We start from the raw sequence: 17037 nt of genomic DNA, 5'->3' as shown, positions 1-17037 counted from the left end.
AGAACGTAACTACCTCAAGTAACAAGAGTCGACTGAAATGGGCCCTTTAAGAAGAGCTGAGTGACTGAGTGGTTGTCTCGTGAATAATGCCCTGTCAGGTGAGCTGCTCTGTTCAACCCAGTTCCATGGCACCCTAAATCCACCTGGGTAACAGGAAACACCCTTAATACACTCTGAGCTTTAATACTCTCATTGGTACTAAAGCTTAAAAAAAAAGAAAAAGCTTAGAGTGTATTAAATTTAATATTAACATGTATAGTGTATTATAGTGCCACGCAGAGCATGTTAAACTTAACTCATGTCAGTATTAAAGCTTATTAACACATGTAACAAATTTAAAACACTCTAAGCTCTAGTACTGATAAGAATATTAAAGCTCAGAGTACATTAAGTGTGTTTCCTGTTACCCAGGTGGATGTGTGGAGCTGTGGGAATAGGGTGAACAGAGCAGCCCGCCCGACGGGGCATTATTCACAAGACAACCGCTCAGTCACTCAGCTCCTTTTAAAGGGCCCATTTCAGTTGACTCTTGCTACTCCAGGTAGTTACGTCCTGTAAAGTCACTGACAACACTGGTTTTGCCAACCCTGAACCTCGGCTCCAGGGGCACAAAGGGTGAGGTTCCCGTGAGCCTCTGGTGACATTTCTGTCAGCTGACCCACACATAACCTTGTTATACACGCGTTTGTTTAAAGACACTTATTTAATACATTACTGACTCATTAGCATTGAACTCACTCTAGGAGTTGGAATAGACTCCATGGCAACGGTTTTGCTTTGCTTTTAAGCTTTAATATACTCTAATGTTTCAAATTTTTCTTTTAAGACACAGTATCAAATATATGTATTTCCCACTTTTATCTACTTTCTGAAATTAAAATTCTGCAAATGGGGTGATCATAAATCAAAAGAAGCCTCTATTAACTTAAAATATTAAAAAGAAATCAAATTAAGTGAGATGACATTCTTCCTCGACTGATAATTATGCAAGCTGAACAAAAGAACGGATACATACAATCACAGATTAATATCACCTATACTTTTTTTATACTTAAAGTGTGTCTGCAAGTGTGCCTTACCTACCCAGTTGCTCTCACTGACAAGTGTGGTTGAAACACACACACACACACACACACACACACACAGCATGCACACGTGCCCCACGACACACCCCTGCACTCACGGCTCCAAGGAGACAGACAAACCTGAAGACGTCTACTTACAGACTCAGTTTCGCTGACCAGAAACTGGTGAAACTTCTCCAACTGTGGGGACTTTCTCAAGATTTTCCGACTTAAATTTGTATGCCATGCAAGTTCTTCAGGATACCTGACGAAAGAGAAAACGAAACAACTACACATTACACACACTGCAGTGTTCTTTACAAGCACTGGCATGCACAGGTCATACGCCGCATGTGACTCCCAGTATGTGCCACCTGCTCCTGTCCCTGCTGCTGTCAAGTACAGCCCGCCCTCAGGGACATTAGTGGGGTACAGGGGGCCTCCTTATAGCTCCATCGGGCCCCATCAAAACCAGGAGCGCCACAGGAAGTTACAGGAGATAAACACACGTGATAATAAAAGGCGTAATACGTGGTTATGTGTACACGGATTATAAGAGACGTGATACACAGTAAGACATGATGCATACAACAGATACATGGTTATATCATATGTACACGGATTATAAGAGACGTGATACACAGTAAGACATGATGCATACAACAGATACATGGTTATATCATATGTACACGGATTACAAGACACGTGATACACAGTAAGACATGATGCATACAACAGATACATGGTTATATCATATATACATGTATTATGAGACATGATACACAGTAACATCACATGATTATAAGAGATACATGGCAATATACATACACGGATTATTAGAGACATGATACACAGTAATATCATATGATGCATACAAGAAATACATCGTTAGATCGTGATACAGAGATTACAAGAGACGCATACCGTAAAATTATAATGATGAAATGCTGACGATCATGTGAGAAAGTAAAGTCTCCTCTGTTCACCACTCTGGTAAGCTAACAATGGCATAGAGGTCATCAGAAAAAGTCCTAACAGTCTGAGGAATTACTCAAACCAGAAGAGCTAGACTGCACGGAATTGAAACAACACAATAGGGCAGTGTCTTTTTAACTTTTTGGGCCGCGGACCTCTCTGAGAAGGATCAAGTTCCCTATGATCAGAACTGAGGACAGAAAAGGAACAGGAGGCGAGAATGCCAGAGGAGAGGAGCACGTGACTGGCAGCAAGGCGCAGAGGCTTCTGGTGGTCTGCTGGTATTCTGCTCGGGTTCATCGGAACACCCAAAGTCACCTCGCAGAGCAAGGCCTTTAAGGGAGGTTCCCAACCCTTTGGGTGTCAGGCTGTTTGACAAACATTTGGTCAGAATTTCTAAGAACTATGTATTTTCACTTAGTTCTTAGGAATTCCAATCAAATGTTTGTTTGAAGCACTTACTGATGAAGATCAAAGACCACAGCCTTCAGTATGGATTGCACCACACCACAACATAAAGAAAACAAAAATCCTCACAACTGGACCAATAAGCCACATCACGATAAATGGAGAAAAGACTGAAGTTGTTAAGGATTTCAATTTCCTTGGATCCACAATTAATACCCATGGAAGCAGCAGTCAAGAAATCAAATGACACATTGCATTGGGTAAATCAGCTGCAAAAGACCTCTTTCAAGCATCAAAAAGCAAGGATGTCACCTTGAACTCTAAGGTCTGCCTGACCCAAGCCATGGTGTTTTCAATTGCTTGGTGTGCATGTGAAAGCAGGAAGATGAATAAGACCAAAGAAGAACTGACACCTTTGATCTGCGGTGTTGGCAAAGAATACTGAATATACCAAGGACTGCCAAAAGGATGAACAAATCTGTCTCGGAAGAAGTACAACCAGAATGCTCCTTAGAAGCAAGGATGACGAGACTGCGTCTCACATACTCTGAACATGTTGTCAGGAGGGATCAGTCCCTGGAGAAGGACATCGTGCTTGGTGAAGTAGAGGGTTAGCGAAAAAGAGGAAGAACCTCAACGAGATGGACTGACACAAGGCTGCAACAATGGGCTCTAGCATAGCAACAATTGTGAGGACGGCACAGGACCGGGCTGTGTTTTGTTCTGCTGTGCCTACAGTCACTACAAGTCGGAACCGACTTGACGGTACCTAACAACAACATGTATTTTCGCTATTTCTAAAACAAATCAGTGCAGCAACGTACTGAAATGTTTCATGTATGAAAACACACTGGCATCAACAACGAGCATCTCAGCCAGTTGTCACTCATCCAGACCCAAGGGCGAGTCACTACTGGCCATGCCTGTGAACATGTTCTAACTTGAGACAAGCTCCGCTGTGGATAAGGTCGGTCAGGCCGTGTGAGCTCGGGACGCCTGTCCACTGACCTGCCACAACTGAGTGAACTAACGCAGCCCACAAGCACCATGCTCAACGGAACGCCAGCTGAGCAGCCAGCGACAAACTCCACTGCCGTTTTAGCACTTACCGTTAAGTCTCGGAAACCCTGGTGGCGTAGTGCTTAAGTGGTACGGCTGCTAACCAAGAGGTCAGCGGTTCGAATCTGCCAGGCGCTCCTTGGAAACTCTATGGGGCAGTTCTACTCTGTCCTGTAGGGTCACTATGAGTCAGAATTGACTCGACGGCAGAGGGTTTGGTTTTTTCGTTAAGTCTCATGAGCTTGATTTGGCAAGACAGGGACACCAGGTTCCCACACGCCAAACTCCACCTACAGCACTAGCGATGAAAACGAAACCAGAACATTTGGAAAACATGATGCTCAAGTGCCCTGAAATGCTGAGCTGACAGGGAAAAACTCAGGCCCTGAACATTTTAAGGCACTGCTCAACAGTCATGCCATTATAAGATGTATTTAGAAATTATTTTCTGCCAAATAATGAAGGTTTCAACCGACTGAATCTGTTCACCTGCCATGCTCCAAACGTCCCGGTGCTTGATCCTCATTTCTATGCCTTGCTCCCTCCTCAATTTTCAACCTGCTTCAAAACTACAGAACCAAAATCAACTGTTCACCTAGCAATGAAAATAAAATTTATGTCAGCAGCCATTTAAGAAACTCCACTGGTCCTACCCCATCTGGAACAAGGGAAAACGAAGAAAACAAAAGATGCAAGGGAAAGATTAGTCCAAACGACTAACGGACCACATCTACCACGGCCTCCACCGGACTGAGTCCCGCACAACCAGATGGTGTCCGGCTACCACCACTGGCTGCTCTGGCAGGGATCACAACACAGGGTCCCGGACAGAGCTGGAGAAAAATGTAGAACAAAATTCTAACTCACACACGCAGAAAAAAGAAGACCAGACTTACTGGTCTGAGAGAGACTGGTGCCCCTCGGACACCCTTTCAGCTCAGTAATGAAGTCACTCCTTAGGTTCATCCTTCAGCCAGAGATTAGACAGACCCATAAAACAAAACAAGACTAAAGGGGCACACCAGCCCAAGGGCAAGGACTAGAAGGCAAGAGGGGGACAGGAAAGCTGGTAACAGGGAACCAAGGTTGAGAAGGGAGGGTGTTGACATGTCATGGGGTTGGCAACCAATGTCACAAAACAATATGTGTATGAATTGCTCAATGAGAAGCTAGTTTGCTCTGTAAACCTCCATATAAAACACGATTAAAAGGAAAGAAAATTTAGTTTTACACCTTCTCTTTGACTGCGCTGGGGTGACATGGTGGGGATGCACTCAAATCCGGCTTTTGCTACACAATGTTCAGCAAAACCTGCAATTCCCTCACAGCCTCTGGGACATGAAGAGCCCGACACCTACTTCTGTGGAATTGCTGGCAACCCGGAGCTGGGCTGGGATGAGGACAGTAGGTTACCACCATACGGAATCACCAGAACATCACCGGCGTGAGCCTGCATGCCATTCCCATTCACTACAAACAGATGAACTTTCACCTCTATGCGTTCCAGACAGAGCGTGAGCGGGTGTCTCCTCCTGGGCTTCACGGGCTGAGTCCCTAGTGGTTAAATAACCATTTATTTGCCCAACGTGGAAATGCTACTGCAATTACAGTTGCAAAAGCTATTAAACTTTGTGACTAAAAATATTTAAGAACTCTCAAACGATTAAGTACAAAAACAGACTGACAATCAAATGATAAAAAGTACGTTGCCCATATAGCTTCAGGAATAATTTCATCTTTTTTAAGCCAGTAAATTTACATTAAACAAAAGCATCTTAAAGAACTGTATTTCACCCAGACCACAGTCTTTTAATAAAAAACTCTATTTGGAAATCTGTCACGACTTTCGAGGATAAATTAAAAACCCCACATCATCTCTGCACCTCAAAAATTCACAAGAAAAAAGGCCTCCGAAATCCACACAATATCTATGACAAACCACCTTCAATCCAGACATCAAAAACCCCACCAATAGTATGATAACAAGAAAGTGTTCCCAACAACCAGTAGCCAAAGCAAAGCTTTTACAGAACCCGTTAGGACGATCCTGTACTGCGCTGAGTCTACGGAAGGTAAGTAGAGACACTGGCGCGAGCCATGCATGCTGTATGTAACACGCCTTCTAAACGTGGGTGCCGTTCCGCTACACACAACGAAGTTAGGAAGGATACGATCTGAGCTATTTCTGTAACTAGCGAGTCAGACATTTGGAGGGTGCAAGATACAGCCAGAAGTCCTAGAGAGTTTCTGCTTTGTTTGCTTGCTGACAGATTATGGGTATCATAGCTGATAAATTCAAGTGTGCCGGAATCAGCATTTACAGAATAAAGCTGTCACGCCAATTGTCTCTGAAATGGAAAAGCGCTAAGTGTTAGGAGCCCAAAGCCCACAATCTTCTGCTCACACCCTTCGGTTTTGTGTTCAGAAAAGTTACAGCAGGAAATAATGTGAAAGAATTACTGGCTGTTAGCTGACTGACTCATTTTCAATCTTCAACTAGAAGACAACCTACAGGGCTTTCTGGCCATTTCCGACTGCCTTTTCATGTACCCACACGAGATGCTCAACATACAAGATGGAGAAGCAGCTGTTACACGTTGCGAGGGCTGGCCAAACAAAAGTTTCAACTGTAGTTTGCAGACAGCAATAATAGCAAGACTTACTAACAACCCTGGTTTCTGAGTTTGGTGGAACCTGCAGCAGAAAATTATCCAAATGATGTGCTTCGAGAGCGCGGCTCTTTATGCACGATTCCTGCCGAACATCCCCTGCCAGACTTCACCAGGCAGGATACACAGACGGAAGGTCGGACTGCCCATCTTACAGCCGATGGCCCTGCCCGTGCCTCACTTCCGGATCCAAGGCTGAAGGGCCACATGTTTTCAGGTGACTGGAAACTCTGATGGCATCGTAGCTAAGAATTAGGCGGCTAACCAAAAGGTTGGCAGTTCGAATACACCAGGCACTCCCTGGGAACCCTACGGAGCAGTTCTACTCTGTCCTACAGGGTCGCTATAAGTCAGAACTGATTTAGCGGCAACACGTTGGGTGGGAAGTATGTGCAAAACGACTAGGAATAACAGTACGCATGAAGACAGCCTCAAATTTGCTTCTGAAAATGCCAGATGCACTAACTGTAGGCAGGGCCACGCTTCAGCAGGGAGGCTGACAATCCCGCATCCGTGCCACCATCCACGCCTTCACACTGACACAGCTCCCTGACGGAGCCTCACCGCATGCTGGGCCCCCTGCCTCGCCGCGGCCACGCCGGCATCTCCTTCACTCTCTTGCAATGGATGCCGACAGCACCTAGCCTGAGCCACAGCTCCTACGCTGCAAGGGCCAGGCTGTCAAAATCTGAGGAAAAGATTTCATAAAAACCATAAGTAAACTTTTCTGTGTAAGACTACAGCCTGACACCCATAACCCAGAAACACATCCTGGGGCGGTGATGTTCGGACTTCACCTCGACTGAGGACTGACTTCAGCACCTGGCCACTCGGCAGTCATTCAAATGCATGTCCCAGGCACCTCTCCGACACAGACACTGGGAACCCAAAGGGCCACCTCTATGCGGGGGGAGCGGGGGCCATCTCTCTGTCCTTCTGCCCTTCTCTGAGAACAACTCAAAATGTCCTCTCTGGCACCAACGCAGTCCCTCCTCTCACCTCACCACGGGAGCTGGGTCAGATCTACACCAGGAAGGGCAGTCCTCCAGACTGCCCAAGACCTCAGACACCAGCCCAAAGCTCGGGGGTCCCCGAAACACCCTCACTTCTGATCTGCTGGCTACAAATTCAGGAGTTTCCTCTACTCTTCAGGATGCGAGCTGTAAGCTCAAGAGCCCAAAAATTCACTAGAAAAAGTGAAACAAAAAAAAAAAAAACAAACCTGCTGCTGTCAAGTCAATTCCAACCACAGCAACCCTAGAAGACAGAGCAGAACTGCACCATAGGCTTTCCAAGGAGCGGCTGCAGAATTTGAACTGCCAACCTTTTGGTTAGCAGCTGTATCACTTAACCACTGCGCCACTAGGGCTCTAGAACAAGTGAAACGAACCAGTAAAACGCTACGCTTTTCACAGTTTTCTCGCCACAAGAACAACGCAGAGGCACGGTTGGGAAGGGTTCCCAACATGGAGCTTCCACATCCCACGGCTGTCACCAACCAGAAAGCCCATGGAACTCCCGTATTCAGAGCCTTGACTGGGGCACTGTTAAAGGAAAAAAAAAAACAAAAACCAGTTGCCATGGTGTCAACTCCAACTCATGGTGACCCCACGTGTGTCAGGGCAGACAAAGGGTTTTCAATGGCTAATTTTTCGGAAGTAGATTGCCAGGCCTTTTTTCCAAGGTGCCTCTGGGTGGACTTGAGCCTCCAAACTTTTGGTTAACAGCCTAGCACACCACCAAAAGCATGACTGAATCAAGGCCCATGTGGCTGAACTCAAGCTCCAGCACCCCCCACGAGGAGGGCTGGTGGCCTGACCGGCTCCCACCCAAGAGGCACCTCGTGAGCATAACCACTGAGGTGTGACGTGAGCCCTGTACAGAGTTGCTACAGGACTGGGTGGTACACAACAAATAACCACAGCTTAGCAAAAACTCTAATCAATGGAGAAATTCCAAGGTTCTGGAGACTATCTCAGGAACCAAGGACAAAAGCCAAATTCTTTTGGTCAAGTTACTATAAACCCCACAGCGAAGAAAGAAAGGAAAACAAGTAAATCAACTGCCCCTAATTAATGAAAACCTCACCTTGATCAGTGCTCACTGTTGTTGTTGCCACCAAGTCAGTTCTGTCTCATGGTGACCCCACGTGTACAGAGCAGAACTACTCCATGGGATCTGCAAGGCTGTGGCCCGACAGAAGCAGATCACCAGACCTGTCTCCCACGGTGCCCCTATGTGGGTTTGATCTGCCAACCATTTGGGTAGTACTCAAGCACTTAGCCGCCTGCACCCCCAGGATGCCTTGGTACCATCTGAAGAGCGTGTAAAAAAGATAATGCTGTGCACCTGAACATCCAAAGCCTTAAAAATTGCCAGAAAATGCTTGTCGAGTTCAGCTTTTTACAGCAAATTAAAAACAAATTTTGTCAGAGCTTTCAATGCCCCAGTTGGCAATGAGATGCGTGGAACTGTATAAATTTGCTTCAATGACTTTGGTGGCGCAAACGGTTAAGCGCTAGGCTGCTAAACAAAAGGTTGGCAGTTCAAGTCCACTCAGAAGCTCCTCGGAAAAAAAGCCTGAAGACCTACTTGTGAAAAATCGGCCACTAGAAACTCTGTGGCGCACAACTCTACTCTGACCCACACAGGGTCACCAAGAGTCAACTCGGTGGCAGCCGGTTTTGTAGTCTGGTATTTATAAATTCACCTAGGGCTCTGGGCCTCCACTTTGCGCTTGGGTACAAGTCATTTGACCAGACAGCCTGTGTCCCAGTCAGGAGCACAAGGGATGGCCTTCGTTCTGACTGGGAAGAGAAAAACACTTGGAACTTGAGTGACTAAGAAGCGCCCGGGAGTTCTACACAGTAGGTAAGAGATGGAACAGTCTGCGCTGGCAAACCCCAGGAAATGCTGACAGCAGGTAGTGGTGGCCCTACTGGCCCTTCTTCTAAAGGGAGAGAAGCCATCCTGCAACAGCTCTGAGGTCAGCAAATAAGGGCTTTACGTGGAAATGGTGGAAGTGGTGACGCCAAGGAAGGAACCAAACCAAAAAACCAAACCCATTGCTGTTGAGTCGATTCCAACTCACAGTGACCCTATAGCACAGGGCAGAACTGCCTCATAAGTTTCCAAGGAATGGTTGGTGGATTCCAACTGCCCACCTTTTGGTTAGCAGCCAAATGCTTAACCACTGGCGCCAAAGGGGCTGGATTTCCTGGGAAGAATCAACTGAACTTAGTGGCTCATATACATTGTTGTTAGGCGCCGTCAAGTCAGTTCCGACTCATAACGATCCTACGCACAACAGAATGAAACATCACCTGGTTCTGCACCATCCTCACAATCCTCACTGTGCTTGAGCCCATCACTGCAGCCACTTTGTCAATCCATCTCGTTGAGGGTCTTCCCCTCAAATACAAAGAACTGCAAATCACACATACAAAGCGTACAAACCAACATAAAGGCATATCGACGGAAGCACCAAGTAAGAGAACATCAGGCTACCTGGAGAGCACATTCAGGCTAACTTTTGTGCAGACAGCAAACACGTTACCAAAAAACACACTCAAGCGGACAGAGATTAAAATTCCAAAAGAAATGTCAAGTGTGAGGAAGCCTTGTTTCACCTACCAGCTCAGGGGTTGTGGAACTTCAACCTTCTGACCGTCCACCTCCAGGTTCTCCAATTCCTTGAAGTACTTGTTCTTTAAGCAGTGGAGAATCTCTTTTGCGTGGCTATTGAAAAAACAAGCAAGTTTCTAACTGGTCTGAAAAGTGAATTTAATATACCGTATCTTTTTTTTTTTTTTTTGAAGTTTCAAGTGTTTTAAAACTAAAACCAGCCTAGCACGGAGAGAAACTATTCTTTAGTCTGCCTTTCTACTCTTTTCCCTCAGAATTTAAATGTTCCTCACTGACTACTAAACGCAGTACTACTTCCTTCCTGCCTAAATACACAGTAAAACCTGTGAAAGCCATAATCTGTTTAAGTCGGAAACCTGTCAAAGAAGGAAAACTCAAGAAATTTCCACTAAAACAAGCAGCATAAAAGTGGTAAGACTGTAACCACTCAAAGGTGGAAAACCCAGGAGACCTAAAAAACAAGGCAGTCTCGCTGAGGTCTGGCTCATACAAGGTTCAATTCACAGTACCTACAATTTCACTATACTGGCAACTCATCAAGACTTTTCCTAAATGAAAAAATGAGTTTTATGCAAATTGCTGTTAAACTATATTATACTCACTGCTGTCGAGTCTATTCCAACTCATAGCGACCCTACAGGACAAAACAGAACTGCCTCATAGAGTTTCCAAGGAGTGCCTGGTAGATCTGAACTGCCTTTCGGTTAGGAGCTATAGCACTTAATGGCTACACCACCAAAAAAAAAAAAAAAAAAAAAACCAAACCCACTGCTGCCATCAAGTTGATTCCAACTCACAGTGACCCCACAAGACAGAGCAGAACTGCCCCACAGAGTTTCCAAGGTGCTCCTGGCTATTGTGAACTGCCGGACCTCTCTTGGTTAGCAACCCTCTCTTGGTTAGCAACCGCAGCACTTAACGACTACATTACCAGTTTCCAAATTGCTGTTAGGTGACTTCTAATCAATTCTGACTCATAGTGACCCCCATGTGACAGGGCAGAACTGCCCCGGAGGGTTTTTTCAAGGCTGTAATCTTTATAACAGCACATCACCCAGTCTTTCCCCTGTAGTCACTGAGTAGGTTTGAACCATAAATCTTTCAAGCAGCAACCAAGTGCTCAACCACAAATTGCTGTCTGTCCTTAAGAGGTAGGCATCCTCTGCTTGTTAATCCCCAGGTTGCATTTTCATTCTTCCTCCAGGTTTCCGCCAGCCATTCCTGATTCAATGGCAGAGTCCTCACTTCCTATGTAGGACACCGGGGTTCAACTCCCAGCCAATGCGCCTCACGTGCAGCCATTACCCTTCAGCGAGCGGAGGCTTTTGTGTCTGCTCTGATGCTGAACAGGTGTCAGCGGAGCGTCCAAACTAAGGCAGAGTAGGAAGAAAGGCCTGGAAATCTCAGTCCTAAAATGCATCCTTTGAAAACCCTATAGATCACAACCGTCCCATCTGCAACCAATGCCGGAGATGGTGCATGGCTGGGCAGCGTTTTGTCTAGTTGTGCACGGGGTCGCCACGAACCAGGGTCATTCGATGGTAGCTAACAGTGGGCTCCCAACTGCAACCTTACCTAATGCAGGAACTCTTTGGTCTACCTGACCGGCCCCTCGTGCTTCCTCCTCAGTGCTTCCAGAATCCGCATACAGACTCCTGAAACGCAGCATTCTCTGGCCCTTTAACACTTCCCGGGGAAAGACCCCTGGTGCTTGGCCTGGGCATCCCTAGCCCCAACCAGCTCCCTGAAGTAAGGGACGGCCCTACCTTTTGTATCCTGTAATCCTGAAGGTGGCCGGGAGGGGCTCCCTAAGCGCTCCCATGAACTGGTCCCACTCGCCCTCGGGCACGATCTTCAGCTCCCGGTAGTAGTGCTCGAACAGCTTATTCTCTTTGACGATCTCGGGGTACCCGCCTTCCCAGCCCTGAGGAAGGACACGGACGTCACCCCGAGCCCCCGAGCGGCCGACCCCCCGCTCCGAGGTCCCCCCGCAGGCCCCGGGCTCCCTCGCTCGCCGCTCTCCCCTACCGCGGCGCCCCGCTTCCCGCCGCGCCCGGCGGCGTCCTCCGAGCCCTCGGAGCCCTCGGGTCTCTGCTGCTGCAGCCGCCGTCCGCGCGCCCGCCGCCCCATCGCCGACCACGCCGCCCGCAGCGTCCGCGCCACGCCGAGTCCACGCAGAGCCCCCGCCACCCTGACCGCCGCAGACTTCCGGGACGGCCGAGGCCCCGCGCGCCTGGGCTGGGTCCGTCTATGGCCTGCCTGCACCGGCAGGAGAACAGCCAATAGCGCCACGACCTGTCCCCCCGGAACACCACTGACGGCTCCGAGGAGGAAAGCGGCGCCACAGAGGCCCGAAATCTGTTTTCGCGCGAAAGCGCCGGGATTTCCCGCGCGGACTCAGGCAGCGCCGCGGACAGCTGGCATCGGCGCCTGCGCAGAGCTGCAAGGGGGCGGGCAGGGGGCGGGGGCTCCAACGGCATGGGCGGGAGAGATTGGCCTCCCCGGCGCGTCCCTGGGGCCCCGCCCCATACACGAGGCCCCGCCCCCAACGCCCCGCCTAGGCGCGATTCTTGAGCCGGCGCCGCTGTCTCAGAGCCCTGAGGCCCGGCCCCGACACCCCGCCCCCGACTCCGAGCTCGAGGCCACGCCCCATCACCTAGGCCCCGCCCCCGAGGTGACACCCCCGAGCCCGAGGCCCCACCTCCGGGCGGAGGCCCCGCCCCCAGCCCTCGCCCGCGCAGGTGACTCGCCACACCGGAGCCTCCCGGGCAGGAGGGCGGGCGGGGCTTGGGGGCGTGGCCCGCCCGGCGAGCCCGACCCCCAGCCGCACCGCCCTGCCCCTGGCCTGTGCCAGCCCCGGCACCGCGCCACCACCACGCGGCGTATAAGAGCCAACGCCGGGCATGGAGCGCGTTCCCCGGCCATGGAGCTCGGCGAGCCGTGGTTCTTGGATGCGCTGGCGGGCGCGCAAGGCGTCATGGCCTTCTTGAGCTTCATGATACTGCGGCGCCTCGGCTCGCCCTACGGGCGGTACTCGTCGCCGCTGGTGCGCTGGTGGGTGCCGGCACGGCTGGCCTGGGTGCTGCAGGAGCTGCCCTCGCTGGCCGTGCCGCTGCTGGAGTGCGCCCGCGCCGCCCCCGGCCAGTTGGGCTGCCCGCCCAACGCCTGTCTGCTGGTCATGTTCCTAGTGCACTACGCTTACCGGTAACGACCGCCGGCGCCGCGCCCCGTCCCGGCCCCGCGCCCCGCCGGCCCCGCGCCCCGGCCCGGCCCCGCGCCCCGCCGGCCCCGCGCCCCGGCCCGGCCCCGCGCCCCGCCGGCCCCGCGCCCCGGCCCGGCCCCGCGCCCCGGCCCGGCCCCGCGCCCCGGCCCGGCCCCGCGCCCCGCCGGCCCCGCGTCCCGGTCCGACCCCGCGCCCCGGTCCGACCCCGCGCCTCGCGCCCCGCCGGCCCCGCGCCCCGCCGGCCCCGCGCCCCGCCGGCTCCGCGCCCCGGCCCGGCCCCGCGCCCCGCCAACTCCACTCCCTCCCGCCTCCTGTCCCCGCACCACCGCGGTCCCGCAGTCCCAGCACCCCACTGGCCCCGCATCTTGGTCCCCTGTTCCCGGCAGTTACTTGCCTCTGGTCGCCCACGTTCTTCCCTATTGTCCTTTGGTGCCCGCTTCCTGGTCCCCTCTCCTTTCTAGCGCTCTGGCTCTCCTTGAAATTACGCACGAACTGCCGACCTTTTGGTTAGCACCGGTAGCTCTTAACCACCACGCCAGCTGGGTATCCCTCGGACTCCAGTGCGCTCTCCGCGCCCCGGCGCCATTTCCCTGTGGCCTTCTCCTCTCCCATCCCCTTGCCCTCTCCTGTGCCCTCTTCCCTGCTGAGCCCTCACTAGCCAGCCCCCGACTCTGGCGCCCTCTTTGAGCCGTCGGTCACCCCATCCCCAGTCTCCTATCCCTGTCCCCCTTGCACCGTAGCATCTTCTTCCTGTGAACACGGCCTGGCTCCCTCCCTCCGTGAACCCTGCCACCCTGCGCCCCCTCTTCCCAGGTCTCCCCTCCCCCGTCCCTGGGCGCTCTTTCTCTGCGGCCCCTTGGCACCCTTTCCTGCCCTTCCACGGCCCGCTCCTTGCGGACACCGCACTGCCGGCGCCTCTCTCTGCGCCCCTGTGCCCTTTCCCTGTGGCGACCTCCTCCATCCCCCTGCCCTGACCCTGCGTGCCCCCTCCCCTGCTGACCCCTCACCAGCCAGTCCCTACTCCCGGGTCCTCTCTGAGCCGGTCGGTCCCCGATCCCCTTGCTCTCTTCTTATAGCCCCCGGCACAGAAAGTTGGTTTAAAAATAAGTATGAATTATTCTAGAAGAAGGGGGAGATGGTTAGGAAGGATTCCTGTTTTGTACTTTCAGTGGATCCCAAGTCATAGCCACCCTATTACAGACTAGAACTGCCCCCGTAGGGTTGCCTAGCCCGTAACCTTTAGGAAGGTGCCCTGGTGGTACAGTGGTTAGTGCTGGGCTGCTAGGGTCTGCAGCTGGAGCCCACCAGCCACCCGGGGAAGGGAAAAAGACGTGTCAGTCTGCTTTCATGAAGATTACCACCTAGGAAACCCTGTGGGGTGGTTCTCCTCTGTCCTATAGGGTTGCAATGAGTCGGAATCAAGTCCATGGCAACAGGTTTGGTTTGGTTTAATCTTTAAGGAGGAGATTGCCAGGTCTTTCTTCCCCCAGAGCCACTGGGTGTTTTGGAACCATTTGGGTTAGCAGCCCAGGGCTTAAGCGTTGTACCACCAGGGCTATCTTAGAAAAAACTGAAAGGTAGCAATAAAAAAAAGGTCTTTTTTTTTCTTGTAAATCTAAAGTGGGAAGTGTTATCTGTATAATCATTCTGCAGTTTGTTCCTTTAAGGAGCTCTGGTGACACAGTGGTTAAAGTACTTAGCTGCTAACTGAAAGATCGGGGTACCTCCTCTCTGCCACAGGAAGCTATAGCAGTCTGGAGATGTGGCAGCCTGCTTCCTTAAAAGATTTACAGCCTTGGAAACGCTATGGGGCAGTTCTGCTCTGTCCTGTAGGGTCCCTGTGAGTCAGAATCTTTTCCATGGCAGTGGGTTCGGTTTCTGTCCTTAGATCTAGGCTGAAGTTTCTCCTGTAGGTTTATGGTTCAAAGATTTAATTTGGATGGCCTCCAGTTGTCCTCACCATTGTTACAGGTTTGTTTTTCCAGCTTTGGCTGCTTTGTCTTTGTTCTAGGTGGGGCTGTTGTCTCCCAACCGCATGGTCCAGTTGCACCTTGAAACCCCGGTTTCCTGAGAATGCTTTGTGGTTTCGGTTGGACTTGAATCCATTGATGGCTTTCAGAGACTCTTACCCCACATTATACAAGGGGCCCAGAGTTCACTTGTGTGCGTGCAGGTGGTTGTGGGCAGTGACCTTAAACACAGATAAAATTAAGGTGACCTCCATGTCTTGTGGCTTCTGTGAGGGTTTTGAAAAATGGCTGTCTAAGGCATTTGGCTTTTCTACTGGTGGGAGTGCAGCCTCTCTCCAGTTCTGCCTGCGACCCCTGGCCAGAGCCCTTTGCTCTCCCACAACTAAAACAAAAGGCTGAACAAAGTTTACACTCGAAAGTGTAAGTCTCATTCAAACTTCAAAAAGGTGTGTAGTGAAAGACGATACTCCCTGCATCCTGGAATCTGGGCTTGCCTGCTGTGCGAGCGTGGGTGGGTTACTTAATCTCTCTGAGCGTGGGTTACACCTTAAAACACTCGCTTCACAGACAAGTAGGAAGAATAAGTGTGCATGTGTGTGTTTCTCTTTTTCCCTTGGAGTCTCACAGTTCAACGGGGAGAAAGCCCCATTGGGACAGGTTTTGTGGCGTCAGTGCCTAGAACAACACCCCCAGGATCCCAGGGACTTACAGGTTACCTGGCTCAGCCTGTCTTGCTCACCTGTGCATGAATCACCCCATCTGCTTTTACGCAACCACTTTATAGAGTGGTAGCTCCCACATGGAAGAGACACTTCCTGAGTACCAGGAGCCTGACGCAGCTCCTAAGGAAGCATGTTCCATTGACTTCGCAATGCCCAGGTAAAGTGACTGCTTGACTTCTTGTAATCGATTGAACGTGAGTACTACTCCATCAGTATGCCAGAGCCCGTGTCTGCCTGTCTGTCTGTCTCTCTAGTGGCTAAAAGCAAGCTCTGAAGTCAGACTCTCGGGTGCTATCCATCCCAACCCCATCTCCTGAACCTGGGTGGAGTTACTAAGCTGCCCTCCACCAGAGCTCCCACATGTGCAGAAAGATGGTACTGCCTTGTGGGATCAGCATTCAATAAATGGAGTTAACTCCGTAAGATGTTTGCACAGGGCAGGTACAACAGCACTCTCGGTAAACAATAAACGTTCTGATTTTATATCGCCACGTGTATGGCCATGTCTTTGTACATGCTCTGCATGGGGCACAAGCTGCCACCAGCCTAGAGTGCCAGTAAGTACTTCTGGAAGCAGGGCGTTGGAATGAAGGGGTCACTCTCCAGGGTTCTGTTTGAAAGCTTTTGAACCTACAACGTTGAGTGGAATGCTCTTTAGTCCTCCTCCACCTGCAGAGTAAAAAAAAAACAAAAAAAATTTTTTTTTTGGAGCGCCTAAAAACATGGCTTCATCCCATGGGGCTGCTGAGGCACCTGCTCAGGTGTACTACCTGAGGCCATCGGATGAGAGCCAGTGGACCTAGACCAGTGGCTTTAAAATGTTGCTCCCAGAAGGTTTGTGGGGTCAGACATGTTTTATTAAAGTGCTGGACAATAAAGAACCGTGATCAATCTGTGAAACATGTCATAACATGGAGGAATCTGGAAGGCATTATGCTGAGTGAAATTAGCTAGTTGCAAAAGGATAAATATTGTATCAGACCACTATTATAAGAACACAAGAAACAGTTTAAACACAGAAGAAAATATTCTTTGATGGTTATGAGGGTGGGAGGGAAGGAGAGGGATATTCACTAATTAAATAGTAGACAGAAACTATTTCAGGTGACAGGAAAGACAGCACACAATACAGGAGAAGTCAGCACAGCCAGACTAAATCAAAAGCAAAGAAGTTTCCTGAATACAACCGAATGCTTCAAAGGCCAGCGTAGCAGGGGCGGGGGCCTGGAGACCGTGGTTTCAGGGGACATCTAGGTCAATTGGCGTAATAAAATATATTAAAACATTCTGCATCCCGCTTTG

At 50.4% G+C, this 17037-nt stretch overlaps 2 protein-coding genes across 2 annotated transcripts in view; one reads left to right on the top strand and one right to left on the bottom strand.

Annotated features, from left to right (window-relative positions):
• Nucleotides 1-11965, bottom strand: part of NSUN2 (NOP2/Sun RNA methyltransferase 2) — a 44331-nt gene extending 32366 nt beyond the window's left edge. The window contains exons 1-4 of the mRNA XM_064270471.1: nucleotides 11849-11965; nucleotides 11587-11744; nucleotides 9809-9913; nucleotides 1224-1329 (exon numbers count right to left, since the gene is read on the bottom strand). Of these exons, the coding sequence (XP_064126541.1) occupies nucleotides 1224-1329; nucleotides 9809-9913; nucleotides 11587-11744; nucleotides 11849-11950 (471 nt within the window). The 5' untranslated portion in view covers nucleotides 11951-11965. The remainder of the gene's footprint in view (nucleotides 1-1223; nucleotides 1330-9808; nucleotides 9914-11586; nucleotides 11745-11848) is intronic.
• A 789-nt stretch (nucleotides 11966-12754) lies between these two features.
• SRD5A1 (steroid 5 alpha-reductase 1) overlaps nucleotides 12755-17037 on the top strand; it is a 54075-nt gene continuing 49792 nt past the window's right edge. The window contains exon 1 of the mRNA XM_064279749.1: nucleotides 12755-13024. Coding sequence (XP_064135819.1) covers nucleotides 12798-13024 — 227 coding nt within the window. The 5' untranslated portion in view covers nucleotides 12755-12797. The remainder of the gene's footprint in view (nucleotides 13025-17037) is intronic.

The sequence above is a fragment of the Loxodonta africana genome, chromosome 2, assembly GCF_030014295.1.
Source record: "Loxodonta africana isolate mLoxAfr1 chromosome 2, mLoxAfr1.hap2, whole genome shotgun sequence".
Classification (NCBI taxonomy): domain Eukaryota; kingdom Metazoa; phylum Chordata; class Mammalia; order Proboscidea; family Elephantidae; genus Loxodonta; species Loxodonta africana.
This window is presented reverse-complemented; position numbering and strand designations above follow the sequence as displayed.